This window comes from Scyliorhinus torazame, chromosome 10 (assembly GCF_047496885.1).
Source record: "Scyliorhinus torazame isolate Kashiwa2021f chromosome 10, sScyTor2.1, whole genome shotgun sequence".
NCBI classification, from domain to species: Eukaryota; Metazoa; Chordata; class Chondrichthyes; order Carcharhiniformes; family Scyliorhinidae; genus Scyliorhinus; species Scyliorhinus torazame.
In genome coordinates this window covers 220,085,189-220,104,151 of record NC_092716.1, presented here as the reverse complement: position 1 = coordinate 220,104,151, position 18,963 = coordinate 220,085,189, and the positions used below count along the sequence as shown (strand labels likewise).

Here is an 18,963-nt window from a genome sequence, read left to right as displayed (position 1 = left end):
ACTCCGCCACCCTTTTACATCCCCTTCTATCCCGCCTGAAACATCTAAATCCTGGAAAGTTTAGCTGCCAATCCTGTCCTTCCCTCAACCAGGTCTCTGTAATGGCAACAACATCATAGTTCCAAGTACTAATCCAAGCTCTAAGTTCATCTGTCTTACCCGTAAAACTTCTTGCCTTAAAACATATGCACTTCAGGCCACCAGACCCGCTGTGTTCAGCAACTTCTCCCTGTCTGCTCTGCCTCAGAGCCATACTGGCCCTATTCCCTAGTTCTCCCTCAATGCTTTCACCTTCTGATCTATTGCTCTGATACCCATCCCCCTGCCATACTAGTTTAAACCCTCCCGTGTGACACTAGCAAACCTCGCGGCCAGGATATTTATGCCTCTCCAGTTTAGATGCAACTTGTCCTTCTTATATAGGTCACACCTGCCCCGGGTTGAAGAAATTTCATCAGTATGACCACCATTTCTTTATCGTCACTGATCACAAGCCATTGCTGGGCCTCTTTCGCGAAGACAAGGTGATCCTGCCAATTGCTTCCGCATGGATTCAGCACTGGGGCTTGCTACTGGATGCTTATCAGTACACTTTTGAGCACCGCCCAGGGACCCAGATTGTGCATGCCGACACGTTGAGCCATCTTCATCTGCAGACTGGGATGGATTCTCCGCCGGTGGGATGCTCTGTTTTGCTGGCAGCTCGGGGGTTTCCTGACTGTGTGTGGCTGCCCCACAATGGGAAACCCCATTGACCGGCCGGTGTAACAGAGCATCCCACCAGCGGGGTGAAACGGAAATGTGGTGCGGTGGAGCAGAGAATCCAGCCTACTGAGTCTGCAAACCCGCCCATGCGGACGAGGTGGTCGTTGTCCTGAATTTCGGGTCAGGTTGAAATATTACGTCACATGTGCCACAAGAAGACACCCCGCACCGCCGGCAAATCATGGGAGTGGGTGTGCTGCTGACGGCAACAGAGAATCCCAACTGACAGATAATTCCACCCTATATTCTTTCAGAAGTTAAGAAAACTAGAGTGTGGGTTCGAACAACAACATACTATTCCCTGCCGAAAATAGGATTACTGATTATGACTTAAAATGTTCCCTTTTAAATTTCTTTGCGATGATGTTCTTTCAGGTGGATGGTGTGCTGTGCTTGGCTGATCTCCTCATGAATGAAACAAACTCTGAGGACACTCGGGCAGAAGCTGCAGCAGTGGTGTCGCAGATTACATCCCCACACCTCACCTTCACACAGCATCTCAGCAGCTTCTTAGAGAATATGGAGGACATAGTAACAGCACTTATCAGTGAGTATATCTCTACTAATGAGAAGTTAATCAGAGAACAGCAAGTTAAATGCTGTGCTTTTCAGCAGGGTGTAAGGGATTTCATTTGTCTATTTTGTCTCCAATAAAGCTTAAGCGGGATGATATTTGGTCCTCAGAGGTCCCTGGTTTTTTTCTGGTTTTCTGAATATTATCGAGGACTTAAAGTAAAGTGGAAGCAATTTGTCTCAGTGTCAAAGATGCATTCTTCGCAAAGCATCCACTGGATCTTAACATTTATCTGGATTTCACCATAATCCTCAATGTGTTGCAGTTTGTCTGATTAGTAAACATGACAATGGACTAAAATAACATCTGGAATTAAGATGACCACGAAACCGTTGTCGATTGTTGTAAAAACCCATCTGGTTCACTAATCTCCTTTTGGGAAGGAAATCTGTCATCCTTTTTTAAAATAAATTTAGAGTACCCAATTCATTTTTTCCAATTAAGGGGCAATTTTGCGTGGCCAATCCACCTACCCTGCACATCTTTGGGTTGCGGGGGTGAAACCCACGCAAAGACGGGGAGAATGTGCAAACTCCACACAGACAGTGACCCAGAGCCGGGATCGAACCTGGGACCTCGGTGCCGTGAGGCAGCAGGGCTAACCCACTGCGCCACTGTGCTGCCCTGAAATCTGTCATCCTTACCTGGTCTGACCTATTGTGACTCCAGATCCACAGCAATGCGGTCGACTCTTGCCGAGCAAGCCATTCAGTTCAAGGTCAATTAGGGCTGGGCAACACGTGCTGGCCCAGCCGGTGATGCCCACATCCCCTGAACAAATAAAAAATAAATAATTAAGCTAATTGAGTAAAATTGGTGACTTTTGCATTGACAATATATTGCATGCTGTGTGAGGAACCTTAGTGAAGAATACAATTGAATTCCGTTTCCAATATGTGCATATATATATATAAAATAATAAAATCTTAGTTAATTTCTTGAACATTAATGTAAACGTAGAAGGTGTTTTATTTTTAAAATAAATTTAGAGTGCCCAATTCATTTTTTCCAATTAAGGGGCAATTTAGCGTGGCCAATCCACCTACCCTGCACATCTTTGGATTGTGGGGGCGAAACCCACGCAAAGATGGGGAGACTCCACACGGACAGTGACCCAGAGCCGGGATCGAACCTGGGACCTCAGCGCTGTGAGGCAGCAGTGCTACTCACTGCGCCACCGTGCTGCCCAGTAGAAGGTGTTTTAATGGACCACTTTACACGATGTGAATTGTCTCTATTTCGTCTCATAAATGTCGGTCTGCCGTATAAAATTCCTTTGGTGGGAGTTTGTTATCTGTTCACAGGCTGTCTTAGCTCCAAGTAATGCAGCTTGCACCATTGATTTAAAGCACCATTAGAACATTTACCAGTGTGGCTTGGCAAGAGTACAAATATAAACACCATCTTATGTTTGTTTGCTGACAGTGTGTGTTAGTGAGCAGCTATTGTGCAAAATAACCATGAATGGTGACTGGATGATGACACCACTGGGACAGGGCGATTTCAATCCTAGTCAAATGAAATTATTTCTTGCGACCTTTGGTAGTAATGCCTTTCCTGTGCCATTTATAGTGATGAAAAGATTGAGGCAATTTGCATGTCAGTGCATTACACTGCACGTTTTCTCAATTCTTTTTGCACTAAACAGGAATTTCCTCAATCTTTTTGCCAGCTTTCAAAATCCATTCACAAGCGCAAAAGTGCCTGTTTTCAGAGGAATACTAATCGCCTCGTGGAGTTGTGCACAAGAATTCCGGGCTGGATTCTCCGTTCCTGAGTCCAAGTGCTGATGCCAACAGAGGATCCGTGGAGTTCCACATCAGAAAAATCGTCGCCACAACCGCACCGATTCCGCTACCGGTGTGGGGCTGGCATCGGCGCCGCTTAGAACCCCAGCTGAACACAAGAAAAACAGTGCAGGATTCATGATGGACACTTGCAGGGCTCACAGGCTGCAGCCGCCCTTAGACTATACACCCCCCATACACACACTGATCGCGGCTGGAAAGGTGGCACTGGTTGTGCTGGACTGCCCATACAACTGATGGATTGGCTGGGCCCAAAGGGCACCCAGATGGGTGTCCCGGGGGGTCATCTATATGACCCAGGGTACCAGGTTTATAGCGGCCTGTCAGTGGCATGCGCAGCCGCATGGCGGCCTTGCCGGCTGTGGTAATAGTGTTGCATACCCGACCACCCTGACCCCACAGCCCACCTCCTGGCCACCCCCCACTACTCCTCGTAGCCCTGGGAAAAGCCCCCGGGCCAGCGGCACGATTGTCAGCTCTGTATGGCGGTTCTGGACACTGTCCGTACGCTCTCTCTCTCTCTCAGCAACCACCACGCCAGGTTTGCTACCGTTGAGATCAAATGTGGACCTCGCCGTCGGGAACTCGGCCCATCGGAGGCGGAGCATCGCGGGTGGAGCCGGTAATGAGATGCGAATGGGATTGCAACTACGCGCGGTGTTCGGCTCAACGACACTGTTTTCGAGGAGGTGGAGCATCGCAATTCAGCGTCAAACTGGCGCCTGCCCCGACTTCGGCGTCGGCCAACAGAGAAACCCGCCTTCCATGTTTTAATGACACAGCACTTTGGTATATCATACCCATCTAATCCAGGTGCATCTGCTTCCTCAGTCACCATCTAAAAGTGCAGTTCAGGGGCGAAATTCTCCGGAAACGGCGCGATGTCCGCCGACTGGCGCCCAAAACAGCGCAAATCAGACGGGCATTGCGCCGCCCCAAAGGTGCGGAATGCTCCGCATCTTTGGGGGCCGAGCCCCAACCTTGAGGAGCTAGGTCGGCGTCAGACGAATTTCCACCCCGCCAGCTGGCGGAAAAGGCCTTTGGTGCCCCGCCAGCTGGCGCGGAAATGACATCTCCGGGCGGCGCATGCGCGGGAGCGTCAGCGGCCGCTGACGGCATTCCCGCGCATGCGCTGTGGAGGGAGTCTCTTCTGCCTCCGCCATGTGGAGACCGTGGCGGAGGCGGAAGGGAAAGAGTGCCCCCACGGCACAGACCCGCCTGCGGATCGATGGGCCCCGATCGCGGGCCAGGCCACCGTGGGGGCACCCCCTGGGGCCAGATCGCCCCGCACCCCCCCCAGGACCCCGGAGCCCGCCCGCGCCGCCTTGTCCCGCCGGTAAGGTAGGTGGTTTAATTTACGCCGGCGGGACAGTCTTTTAGCGGCGGGACTTCGGCCCATCCGGGCCGGAGAATCGCGCGGGGGGGCCCGCCAACCGGCGCGACGCGATTCCTGCCCCCGCCGAATATCCGTGCCAGAGACTTCGGCAACTGGCGGGGGCGGGATTCACGCCAGCCCACGGCGATTCTCCGACCCGGCGGGGGGTCGGAGAATCTCGCCTCAGAATTCTGAAAATTTTGCAGAATTCCCAAACTTTGTTGAATTCCGACTGAAAAATCGTTTTATCAATCCTCAATTTTGCTCACTTGAGGCTGCTCTTCCCCACATCCTGGTCTTGCACCGCCCGCTCTGTATTTTGACCACGTGAGGGATTACGCTATGGGTTCCCAAATTATTCTGGCTGAGATTCATATCACACCCATGCCCCCAGCTCTTCCCAACAGAATGTTTTCGCAATTAGACTTAATTTAGACACAATGATGACACTGAGTACTTCAGCAGCTTTGTCATTTTAGCTGTTTTAATTCTGCTCCCTTACACTCTTGGGTTTGGATGTGAAGTTGAATTATATCATGGGAACTTCCCATGGGGAATTCCATGAGTCTGCTCCCTTTTTACTGTAGCTTCCTTTTCCGAAGTCTGCTGGAAGTCCCAGTTCCTGGTGAATGCGAGTGGTGACTCTGAGAATCTTGGTTTCAGGGATTTATTTTTTAAAGAAAGGACTGTCGACAGAGCTGCTGAAATTGGAATCTTCAAATAAATTCCTGAAGTGGATCTTGAGGGTGGGCTGCATGGCACCATTTACTGATATTCATTTATCTACAGTTGAAGGGACCCCAGGGCTCATGAGCACTTCGAAAAATATAATTTATCCTGCCCAGATATACAGAACAGATGAGAAACAACTCAACAAAGTATGTTTAAACTGAGGAGTTTTGAAAATTCCTGTGAGCAGGGATTGATTTGGACAGAGAGAGCTGAGGGAAGGGTTGCAGCGATATCAGTAGAGAAAAGTCTAAATTTCAGGGATTAACTGTTGGCGAGTTACAATTAGCATCTTCATGCATCCTCCTGATACCCTTGCCGAGTTTGGGAAGCTCAGTCCATCCCCTGTATATTTCTTTATACCATCATCATGGAAGAACTGGAAAAACAGCAGTATTTGGTGATCATCCCACCAGGTTCTACTCTCGACGCCACGTCTCTAAGCAGCATCGTTCCTTTCAACATCACCTCACAGGAACTCTTTTTTCAGAAGTTGTACTTGTACAAGGCAGTCATTGTGCAACGTAGATCAGCTCTATCTGCCGCCATGGTAGTGATCACTGTGTTGAATCCATTCATGTACCAGAGGGGCTCTGTGCACTATGAGCAAAAGAACGGTTACAACTGGCACTTAATACGTCATGGACTGGTTCCTTGGTGGAGTTGCAGAGCTCATCCAGTTTAGCTTCACACTCTGGCAGCAGAGGTGGAGAACCAGGGAGATCTGGTGCATTGCTCAATTCCTCGGGATGTAGTGGACTAGAAATAACATACGAATGTCTGTTCACACTTGTGAACAGGAAGAAATTCCATTCACTAAACATTCAGATGGTTTGCGATGCCAACCAGAAGATCTTTCATTTGACTACCAGACATGCTGGCAGTTGCCATGATGCCTTCATTCTGACCCACTCTCCAATTGTTGACCTCTCCCATGAGGAGACCCGTGTCTGTGGTGATATGCATCACTGTAAATACACAAGGGGTTAATGTAGATGCACTAGACCTAAATAAACACTAGAGGGAGCATCAGAGATATCATGACACACAGACATTCAACCAAGAGGTCAGTAAGATAGGACACGACCAATGGGCAGTCAAGACACCCAGAGGTGACACTACCACAAGGGGGCAACCCATATAAAAGGACATGGCACACATGCTCTTCTTTTTCCACAGGCGACACTCAGGACAGGGGCAGATCGGAAGTATCACACCCACCGCATGGCTTAGAGCAGATTAGTTAGTTAGACTGAGTTACTATAGCATGCCTCAAAAATCAACGTTCAACATAGCTTCGTGCAGTCTGCATACTTTTGCAGTTCAGTTCAATTTCGATGAAGAGGAGCATGTATTGCCTGAGGAAGGTAAATTTAAGATTCCAGGACCCCCAATAGTTAAGAATCCAGGACCCCCAATAGGATTAACATTAAGAGAGATCACCCTGAGTTGTTCTAAGAGCCATATGAAGTCAGGTTGTGCAGGATTTTACCCAGACTGCAGCAGAAAATTGCACTCTAACTCATCTCGGTGCCAGTAGCCGATAAAGTGATCTTCCTTGAAACAACTAACAACCTTAGCATATGGGAGCTGAGTGTGTTGTCACAAGTCTCTGCCCCTTTATTTTTGAAAATATGATTGTCAACTTTCAACTGACTGCAACTTTTGCATTTTGAACTGAGATCGAGCAAATCGCTTAAAAATGCAAGGCCACATTCCAAACCAATAAATTACCCTTGGAGTGTGAAGAGACATTTCCTATAATCCAGACGCCCTTGAAACTCATAACTGTCTAAGGAAGAGATATTATAATGCAAAGTACTAAATATTGAAACAATGGCTGCCACAGACAGACCTACACAAAACCTCTTTTAAATACACAATGGCTGAAGTAATTCAAGGCAATATTACCAGCAATAGAGAGAGATTACAAGTGACAGAGGCGGTGTCACAAAAACATTCATAGCAGATCATTTAGAAATACATAATACAATCAAACATAGCCAGCATAGCTTCATGAAGGGGAAATCATGCCTGACAAATTTATTAGAATACTTTGAGGTGGTAGTGAGCAGGATAGTTAAAGGGCATCCAGTAGATGTAACATACTTGGATTTCCAAAATGCGTTCGATAAAGTACCACATGAAAGGCTACTTGATAAGATAAGTGACCATGGGCTGATGTAACCAAAAGGTTTCTATGTGTAGTAGCGAGCAGGAACTGCTACTAATTCCCTGATGCTCAGCACGCCAAGGCCTCATTGTTATGAAAAGATAATGGTTCCACTTAACAAGGCCCCACGTTCTTCACACTGCAAATGATAATCCCGCCACTAACAAGGGAGAGCAGTACTGAAACCAATTCTGCACAGTCAGCCCACTCAGCTCACAGCCATGTCACCGAGAAGACCAGCCCCACGATTCGGGGATACTGACCTGGGCAGATTACTGGACGCGGTAGAGGCCAGACGGGATGCCCTGTTCCCTGAAGGTCGTGGATATGTGAGTAACAGTGGCCTGGGATTTGTGGGGACCAGTACTGAACCGTGCCTGGCTGGGGTCTCCTCTGGAAGATCGATAGATGCCAGCTGGCAGTTCGATTCGGCGAAGTTTAACCCACTTAACTGTGCGCGTCTGGGGGCGGTATCCAGGTCACAATGTCTCGCGAGATCCAATGAGAAAAAAAAATCTGCACTGTAAATTCTATGATCTATGATCTATGAGATCTCATAAGGTGTAATAACCATTGGGAATCTTCCGGGATCTACCGGCTGCGTCCCATTCCAATTCCGGTGGGACGCGGCTGGTAACTCGTGCCCATAATTTCAGAGAAAGTGTTCACCCTGTATGAGAAAGATGAGGAGGAAATTCTTCCCAGAGAGTGGTGAATCTGTTGAACATCTTTACCACAGAGGGCTGTAGAGGCTGGGTTGTTAAGTATGTTCAAGGTTGAGATAGACACATTTTTAATCAAAGGTTGTGGGAATAAGATGGGAAAGTGGAGTTGTGGATTATCATATAAGGTCAGTAATTAACAAATTGAATGGCGGAACAGACTCAATGCGCTGAATGGTCTACTTCTGCTCCTATGTCTTATGGTACCATGGTCCATGGACAATCAAAGGACACTTAACCTTGTATTCTTTAAAGTATGCATGTGTGTACAACATTTCAGGCTGAGCAGACCCTGTGTATACGTAAAGCTTGTCCATATGGGATGGCTTCTTTAATGTGTTTCGGGTGGAAGCTGGAGAATGCTCCACTTCTTCCACCCTAAAAGCGGAGAAACTATGACACCTTCTTCGCAGCCTTCAACGCGTCATCGATGAAGATAAACATCTTGCCAAGGTCATCCCCACACCCCCACTACTTGCCTTCAAACAACCGTGCAATCTCAAACAAGCCATTGTTTGCAGCAAACTATCCAGCCTTCAGAACAGCGACCATGACACCACATAACTCTGCCATGGCAATCTCTGCAAGACGTGCCAGATTATCGACATGGATACCACCATTATTCATGAGAATACCACCCACCAGGTACGCGGTACATACTCGTGCGACTCGGCCAACGTTGTTTCCCTCAGACGCTGCAGAAAGGATGTCCCGGAGCATGGTACATTGGTAAGACCATGCAGATACTGCGACAGTGGATGAATGGACATCGCGCGACAATCACCAGGCAGGAATGTTCCCTTCCAGTCGGGGAACACTTCAGCAGTCAAGGGCATTCAGCCTCTGACCTCCGGGTAAGCATTCTCCAAGGCGCGCTTCAGGACGCGCGACAACGCAAAATCGCCAAGCAGAAACCTATAGCCAAGTTCCACATACTTGAGTAAGGCCTCAACCGGGACCTTGGATTCATGTCGCATCACATTCATCCCCACCATCTGGCCTGGGCTTGCGAAATCCTACCAACTGTGCTGGCTTGAGACAATTCACACCTCTTTAACCTGGGGTTACCCCTATCTCTGGATCTGGAAAGACTTAATTACCTGCAAATGCTCGCATTCAAAGCATTGTCTTGCATCTTTGACTTTGTCTATATATATTTTTCTGGAACATACCTCTTCGTTCACCTGAAGAAAGAGCAGTGCTCCGAAAGCTAGTGACATCGAAACAAACCTGTTGGACTTTAACCTGGTGTTGTAAGGCTTCTTACTGTGTTCATAGCTGAAGGCCATTTCAAATGAGGAATGGGCCTTGTTAGTTGTGGTCACACTTCACACTCCTCAACTCTCAAGTGCGTCCTCAGAGGAAGATTAGTGCACAGCACGTCAAGCAAACTTTGAAGCCTGAGAAGTGTGCCTGAACACTAGGACTGTCAGCACCATTGAGGCTGCTGCCAATGATCAAACACTAAAGAACAGGGCTTCAGCACTGGGGATCCTCTCGCGACCAAAGGATAAATGTGTGAATCAGGAGAGGGCACCTGACCATGGCCTCCCTAATGACCCTGGCAGAGGTCTGGGGTCAGGGGTCCAGGGATTCCTGATGTGGCCAGGAGTGAGTGTGTCGAGCAAGGTTTGCCAGCACAATTGGCGCTGGATGGCACTCAGAGATGGCGGGACATTTAAGGATATGGGAGGCTTGGGGGATTTGAGGGCCCCTGATGAAATCCCTAACCGATTATTGGTATTTCCTTCTCCAATTGCTTACAGATACCAAAATAGTTGCTGGAATTGATTCCGCAGTGGCTGTCCTTGTGTTGCTGGTGACAGTGGAGGCAGCTGTATGATGGGGAAGGCACCAGCGATGGCGCAGGCTGAGGTGGCACCCCATGTGCAGGAGGCCGCTGCACAGCCTGAAGACCTGGCCACCCGTCAGGCTGCAGAGGAATCCAGAAGAGGAGGCCAAAGACGGCCCAAGGTGTACAGATGTCGGTGGTCATTCAATGGGATGACGAACAGCATGTGCCGCAACAGACTCCATCTCAGGAGAGAGACAGTGCAGCACCTGTGCCACCTCCTCATGGACCCCTGGAGGAAGTGAACACCTTCTCCCCGTGATATAAAAACAACTCACTTGAGACAGGTCATCTGGGTGAAAGGGCAATGGATCCTCACCTCCGCCATGCAGGCCAACACCACTATTGGTGACTCAGTCAACGCCGCAATCTCCAGGGCCCGTTCCTCATCAGATGTGAGGACATGGATCTCTGGTATCCCATCCGCATCTTGGCCCTATCCCACTTATTATGGGCTTTCCTCTCCTGCAGGGACAAAGAGAGGAAATTGTGAGCTGCCCGCTTGAAATGCGGGTGACATGTGTGTGCACCGCACCTGGACGTGAAGGGGTTGTGCTCGTGGGTGCCGGGGGGTTTTGAGGAACAAGCATGAAGATTGGATGTGGGGAGGGTGCGAGGTGTCAGCCAGTGATTTGTTGGGTGGGGGTGGTTTGGGAATTTGAGGGATGGCGGGAGGAACCAATGCCAGGAGAGAGGTGGTAAATTACCCTTGCAGCTCGTTGGAGGTCGTTGGTCTCCTTCTGACATTGGACGGCAATCCTCCTGGTCATTTTGCCCACACTGACAGCCACTGCCACTGCCAGGTATCATTGGTGACCCTGCTGCTGGTCCTCCTATCCCCTCAGAGGAACATTCACAGCGTCGAGAAGCTTTGTGAGGCCGGCATCCCCAAAGCGAGGAGCAGGTCTGCGCACTCCCATACTTGTGTATTGACTGGGAGTGAGAGGTCAAGGAGAGTTTAAAAGCCGTTGCTCCTTATTAGCAGCGAGAAGCTGAGGCTCGAGTCTGGCGAATCAGACGGCGAGACAGCCAGTAATAGCGGAAATCTCATGGGGGCTCATTTTTGGCACTAGGTGTCGTTGAATATGGGCCACCATCTTACCAACGCAGCTGTTGAGAAACACCCCGCTAAACGCGTCCAAAATGACACTTGGAAATCTTTCCGTTGAATCGCGCCCAGTATGACTGAAGGAAGGAAGGCGTACTGACGTAATGAATCATACTTGGATCTACTTTGTATGTCCTGGTCAATCTATTGGACTTCTACATGGCCGTGTAGTCCTTAATGTTACAGAAATGATATCTGTCGTGTTGGGTGCTCTGCTACATAGACGAACCAACACGGTTGCGGATGGTACAACTCAGTTTTTTTACTAACAATAACAACATCTGTAAACTGGTTACTGTGGTTCGTTCATTACCCTCTAACCTGTGGACCTGTCCATCAGTGTGTATGTATGTTTGCACCATGATGTTTATCTGAATATCATGACATCCCCCCTTTTTTACAAGAATATGTGCCTATGTGGTAATAAATATAGATATGTACCGAGTGCAGCTGAATGTGTGTGTGTGCAATATCTACAACATGTACATGAGGCTAAACTATATACATAAGAAGGTGTCAGGTGCAACATAGCAACGAGGTTGTACCATAAACAAAACATGTGTAAATATTGAGCATCAAAACAAACTCCTGTAACGACAAAAAGAGAAACATATTGACATTGTGGCATAATACGTCAGTGAGTTCAATGGTCAAAAAGGCTCATAAGTCCAGCCTAGTAGGTGGGCGACGAATTTGGGTTGACCGTTAGGGTGGCACACCATTCATCACCCGGATTGACACTGTTCACTGGCATCGGCTGGTGGTTCCTGCTTGGAGACATCCGGTTCCTGTCAATGACCACAACACGGAAGGCTTCCCGGTCGTCTGTATCACCGGTTTGTATACCGTCCGGGTATGACTCGGAGTACGGAGGCTGAATGGTCTGCACGTCCCTGCGAGGCTGTCGGAATTGGGGAACGTTGGCAGGTTTAGCTGCTCGACAGCAGGCAGCGTAGTGGCCCATCTTGCCACAGCGGAGGCATTGTTGGTTCTTTGCCGGACATTGCCGCTTTAAATGTGCGGATCTACAGTTGTCGCACGTCGTGACATCATGGCGTTTGTTGCGTCATCGCGCATGCGCAGTTCGGTCCTGCGTAGAGCACGCCTGCGTGTCACGTCCCTCTGCGCGACGTCTCTTGCCGCGTACAAGCGCGGGAGGCTGTGGAAAGCGCGCGAAATGGCCGCCCTCGTCCGGGCCGCGAGCCGGGAGGAACTCGATCGCCTGGACCCGCTCGGCCTCGTAGGACCCCTGCCTTGCCGATTCGGCCGTGTAGGACCCCTGCCGTGCCGATTCGGCAGCCTGGAATTGGGAGTAGCGGCTGGTCACGTTTTCATGGAGGACGCAGGCTTCGATGGTGGTGGCTAGGGTGAAGCTTTTAATTTTGAGGAGCTGCTGGCGTAGGGTGCCCGAGGTGACCCCAAAAACAATCTGGTCCCGAATCATGGAATTGGAGGTGGCCTCGTAACCGCAGTACTGCGCGAGGATACGGAGGTGTGTCAGATAAGATTGAAAGGGCTCATCCTTACCCTGCAGGCGCTGCTGGAAGAGGTACCTCTCAAAACTCTCATTTACCTCGACGCTGAAGTGTTGCTCGAGTTTGAGAAGGACCGTCTTGTACTTCGTCTTGTCCTCACCTTCCGTGAACACCAGGGAGTTGTAGATGTGGATGGCGTGTTGCCCTGCCATGGAGAGGAGGAGGGCCATTTTCCTGGTGTCCTAAGCATTCTCCCTTTCTGTGGCTTCTAGGAAGAACTGGAAGCACTGTTTAAACAGCTTCCAGTTGACTCCGAGGTTTCCAGCGATTTGGAGCGGCTGCGGCGGGTTGATGGTGTCCATGGCGCAGGATGGCGGATTCCTTAAGCTGCGTAGGTAGGTCTCACAGTTACTGGGTTCCAATCCTGGTACTATGTCGTGTTGGGTGCTCTGCTACATAGACGAACCAACACAGTTGCGGATGGTACAACTCAGTTTTATTACTAACAATAACAACGTCTGTAAACTGGTTACTGTGGTTCGTTCATTACCCTCTAACCTGTGGACCTAGCCCTAACATCTTGGAGAAGCACTCAGCACATGGTGAATGTCTGAGTGGCTTGCTGTGAACTCTGTGTCCTGAGCTGTCTCCTGCTGGAATGAGCGGGAAGTGTCATGTTCCCCGTTTTATAGTGTGTGTGCTCTTGCCTGTGATTGGCTGTGATGTTGTGTGTGTATTGATTGGTCCGTTGATCTGTCCATCAGTGTGTATGTATGTTTGCACCATGATGTTTACCTGAATAACATGACAATATCAACTGAGGACATTTAGAAATGTGTCAGGTGAAACTCTCACTAGTTCAGTTGTTACATGAGAAAAATCACTTTAGCCACAAGTGCTGATTTGAAATTGCTAAGTAGAAGGTTGAGTGTTCAAAATCTTGAACTCCATGCACTATCCTATTCTGCCAATGCCTAGATGGGATTTTTATGGGATTTTGTTTTGAAAGTGGTTAACTTTGTAAGACTGAGATTGTTTCCCACCATTCTTTAATTTGCGTGTCTGGAATGGAAAGGGGAAGAGAAGGATAGATATAATGTCCTGATGCTTTGGAACAAGTTAATATTCACAGCATTATGAAACTATATTCTGAACATATGTTTGGTTCCTTCGCTTATTTGAAAGAAACATATGCTTTGGCATAAGCCCAGTTCCAAAGATAATTTCAATTACAAGCATGTCTGTTGAAGACGGCTGGTGAAGGTTTGACTCACATTGAGCTGCACAATTGAACGAGGCAGATGAATTCTTTCCTTTGTCACCTGACATCTTCTTTGGGAGAAAAACACATCTCCCTGTGGGATGGGGGTTTTGAGGTGCCAATGGATAGAATTGCAGAATCGATAAGCTTGAAACTGCATTGATGGGGGATAAATTAGGTTTCAGAAGTGTGTTTACATCTGCTTCAGAATAAAAATGTTAATGCTATTCTGTCCTCAGTAGACTACGCTCCATGAAAGGCATAAGGGAGGTGTGTACTGCAGAGGTCACAAAACAGAAGGTTCTTCATCACATATCTTGCTGGCATGTGTGAAAGTGTATGACTCGAGGGGCGGGGGGCAGGGGGGGGGGTTTAAAAGTGGTTTATCTTTCTAGTTTATCAATCAGTATTAACCCAATCCATCCTTATTCTGCATAAGGGCAGCACGGTCGCACCGTGGTTAGCACAGTTACTTCACAGCTCCAGGGTCCCAGGTTCGATTCCGGCTTGGGTCACTGTCTGTGCGGAGTCTGCACATTCTCCCCGTGTCTGCGTGGGTTTCCTCCGGGTGCTCCGGTTTCCTCCCACGGCCCAAAGATGTGCAGGTTAGGTGGATTGGCCACTTAAAACTTAAAGCCAGACTCACTTTTCAAAGAAAACTAAGGGAGTGCTGTGTGCTCTGTTTCACAGAGACATGGCTCACTCCTGCATCACCGGACTGTGCCCTACAACCAGAGGGCTTGTCAATCCACCGAATGGACCATACGGCGGCCTCAGGCAAGGCAAGGGGAGGTGGGGTCTGCCTCCTAATCAACACCTCCTGGTGCCTAGATGTAGCAACGCTGACGAGTTTCTGCTCCGCGGACGTAGAATACCTGACGCTAAAATGGCGCCCCTACTACCTTCGGTGGGAGTTCAGCTCCATTATCCTGACGGCAGTTTACATCCTACCTCATGTGAATGTGAAAATCGCACTGGACGAAATATTCACCACCACAAATAGCCCTGAAGCTCGTATACACTCTGGGCAAAGACCTGATCATAGACGACGCTCTGTCCAGGGCAGTCCGTGTGATCCAGCGGGATTCGTCTGCCAGGTTGACGCCCATGTGGCCTTCGTGGCCTCCAATCTACCGGCCATGGATGAACGCCTCATCCAAATTCGCCGCGAGACTGCGGCTGACCCCCTGCTACAGCGTGTCATGCACCCCTAACAGACGGGTGGCTCAATGGGCAATGCCCGCAGTTCTACAACATCAGAGAAGATCTGGCGGTAGTCGATCGTGTCCTTCTGAAGCTGGACCGCATTGTCATCCCGCACAGCATGCGGCAGCTCATCTTGGAACAGCTACACGAGGGCCATCTTGGCGTGGAGAAGTGCCGCCGACGGGCCCGAGAGGCAGTGTACTGGCCCGGCATCAATGACGACATCGCCAACACAGTGCTCAACTGCCCCACCTGTCAGCGGTTCCAGCCGGCCCAACCACGTGAGACCCTACAGCCCTATGAGTTGGTCACGTCCCCTTGGTCCAAGGTCGGCATCGACCTGTTCCACGAGCTGGGCAGGGACTATGTTCTGATTGTAGGCTATTTTTCAAAGTACCCGGAGATGGTACGTTTGCGACATCACATCGTCTGCAGTCATCCGTGCCTGTAAGGACACCTTTGCTCGACACGGCATCCCACTCACTGTGATGTCGGACAATGGTCCCTGCTTCGCAAGCCAGGAATGGTCCAACTTTGCCAGGAGGTACAACTTTGTGCATGTGACATCCAGTCCCCTGTACCCCCAATCCAATGGCAAAGCGGAGAAGGGCGTCCACATAGTCAAACGGCTCCTCTGCAAGGCTGCCGATGCGGGATCCGACTTCTACCTTGCCCTGCTGGCCTATCACTCGGCCCCACTGTCCACTGGCCTGTCGCCAGCCCAGCTGCTCATGGGTCGCACCCTGAGGACTGCGGTGCCATCCATTCATGTCCCAGACCTCGACCACGTTCCGGTCCTTCAATGAATGCAACTGTCTCGTGCACAGCACAAGGCGGTTCATGACGTCCGTGCAGCTGATCTCCCTGCTCTGGCTCCAGATGACAACATCCGCATCCATCTTCCTGATTGTGGCTGGGCTGCAACTGCTGTGGTTCTTCGGCAGGTTCGTCTACCGGATGGTTCCATTCTGCGCCGTAATCGGTGTGCCCTTCGTCTCGTTCCGCGCTCACTACATGATCCTCCGCCAGTGCCACGCTCTCCTGTTGTCCCTGATCTGGACTATGCGGAGATTCCGGTTACTCTGCATCCTCCTCACTCTGACACAGTCCAGCCCGCTCCTCAGCTGGTGGCTCCTGACCCACCCTTGAGGCGGTCAACCAGAATTTGTTGCCCACCTCAGAGACTTAATTTGTGAACTTTGCACTAATGGACTCTCTGGTCTGTTCTGTTCTTCTGTTTAATCGTTCAAGTGGTTTGTATATAGTGTTCATCTCATTATTTGTGTGACACACTTTTTTTCTGCACCAGGCACCTTCCCATGTAAATAGCTTAGTTTTATGTACATAGTCCTGTAAATATTTCGCACACACGTAGTCAGGAACATTCACCACACACTATTTATTGTTACGCAGGCACATTTTTGTATATATAAGGGGGGATGTCATAATATACACCAGTTTATCATGGTGCAGACACACACTGATGGACACACAGTGGGACCAATCAACATACACAACACCACAGCCAATCACAGTGAGAGCACACGCACTATAAAGACAGGGGACATCAGAGTTCCCGCTCATTCGAGTTGCAGCTAGCTAGGAGCACAGAGCTCACAGCCTGCAACACAGACAGTCACCATGTGCTGAGTGCATCAACTGGTTAGGACAAAGGCAGAGGTCTTTAGTTAAAGCTGGTATCGTATTTACCCACAGTTCAAGTATGTTTGAATAGTTAACCTTTTAATAAAACAGTGTTGCACTACTTCAAGTGTTGGTGACCTGTATGTGATCCAGAACACCCAACACATCAATCACCACTGCAGACGTCAGAGCAGCCTTCTCGAAGGTCAACCCACGGAAAGCCATTGGCCCGGATGGGGTACCCGGACAAGCACTCAGATCGTGCGCAGATCAGCTGGCAGGGGTATTCGCATCTTCAACCTCTCTTTGCAACAATCTGAGGTCCCTATCTGCTTCAAGAAGACGACCATCATCCCTGTACCAAAAAAAAAATCAAGCAGCGTGCCTTAATGACTATTGTCCAGTGGCTCTGACATCCATCATCATGAAGTGCTTTGAAAGGTTAGTCATGGCACGAATCAACTCCAGCCTCCCAGACTGCCTTGATCCACTACAGTTCGCCTACCACTGCAACAGGTCGACAACAGACGCCATTTCCATGGCCCTGCACTCTACCCTGGAACACCTAGATAACAAAGACACCTATGTCAGACTCCTATTTATCGACTACAGCTCAGCCTTCAACACCATCATTCCTACGAAACTCATCTCCAAAACTCCGTGGCCTTGGCCTCGGCTCCTCCCTCTGCAACTGGATCCTGAACTTTCTAACCCACAGACTACAATCAGTAAAGATAGGCAACAACACCTCCTCCACAAGGCTGTGTCCTCAGCCCCCTACTATACTCCTTATACACCTATGACTGTGTGGCCAAATTCCCCTCCAACTCGATTTTCAAATTTGCTGATGACACCACCGTAGTGGGTCGGATTTCAAACAATGACGAGACAGAGTACAGGAATGAGAGAGAGAATCTGGTAAACTGGTGCGACGACAATAATCTCTCCCTCAATGTCAACAAAACGAAGGAGATTGTCATCAACTTCAGGAAGCGTAGTGGAGAACATGCCCCTGTCTACATCAATGGAAACGAAGTAGAAAGGGTCGAGAGCTTCAGGTTTTTAGGTGTACAGATCACCAACAGCATGTCCTGGTCCCCCCCATGCCGACACTCTAGTTACTAAAGCCCACCAACGACTCTACTTTCTCAGGAGACTAAGGAAATTTGGCATGTCAGCTACGACCCTCACCAACTTCTACAGATGCACCATAGAAAGCATTCTTTCTGGTTGTATCACAGCTTGGTATGGAGCCTACTCTGCCCAAGACCGCAGGAAACTACAATAGGTCATGAATGTAGCCCAGTCCATTACGCAAACCAGCCTCCCATCCATTGACTCTATCTATAATTCCCGCTGCCTCAGAAAGGCAGCCAGCATAATTAAGGACCCCACGCACCCCGGACATACTCTCTTCCACCTTCTTCCGTCAGGAGAAAGATGCCAAAGTTTGAGGTCACGTACCAACCAACTCAAGAACAGCTTCTTCCCTACTGCCATCAGACTTTTGAATGGACCTACCTCATATTAAGTTGATCTTTTCTCTACACCTTGCTATAACTGTAACATTATATTCTGCAGTCTCTCCTTCCTTCCCTATGTACGGTATGCATTGTTTGTACAGCATGCAAGAAACTTTTCACTGTATGCTAATACATGTGACAATAATAAATCAAATCAAATCAAATGATAATTTTCCCTGAGTGTCCAAAAAAGGTCGGGTGGGTTTACGGGGTTACGGGGATAGGGTGGAGGCATGGGCTTGGGTGGGGTGCTCTTCCAGGGGCCGGTGCAGACTCGATACTGCGAATTGCCTCCTTCTGCAGTGTAAATTCTATGATTCTATGTTGTTGCCTTTTTTAACTACTGTAAATATGGCAGCCAGTGAGGTTGCCCTCCTTCCTGTGGATATCAATATTCAAATGCTCTGAGTCACCAGGTTTCGAATGATACCACCACAAGGTTCAACCGGCTAACGATCAAAGAGCCAAATACCAGTTAGTTAATTCAAGGTCAAGGGTACTTTATTTACAGACAATGAATCATGCAACATAAACACTACTAGTTAAACAACACCTATCGACTATGACAACCTGTACTTAACTTCAGGCACCCAGCTTAGGTCAGAGGAACAGTGGCCGTTGTTCGATTCTGGATCTATCGGGTCTGTAGGAGTAACTGCTGCTCAGCTGGGCTCATCCGTCTGGTAGCGGGCGTTGAACTTGAACTTGCCTCTGGTGGTGCTGAGATTGGAGATGGACGTTGCCAGAG

General features: G+C 49.1%; 1 protein-coding gene across 1 annotated transcript in view; it reads left to right on the top strand.

Annotated features, from left to right (window-relative positions):
• Positions 1 to 18,963, top strand: part of LOC140384586 (protein inscuteable homolog) — a 517,726-nt gene that overhangs the window by 421,021 nt on the left and 77,742 nt on the right. Inside the window, exon 8 of the mRNA XM_072466414.1 lies at positions 1,141 to 1,312. Coding sequence (XP_072322515.1) covers positions 1,141 to 1,312 — 172 coding nt within the window. The remainder of the gene's footprint in view (positions 1 to 1,140; positions 1,313 to 18,963) is intronic.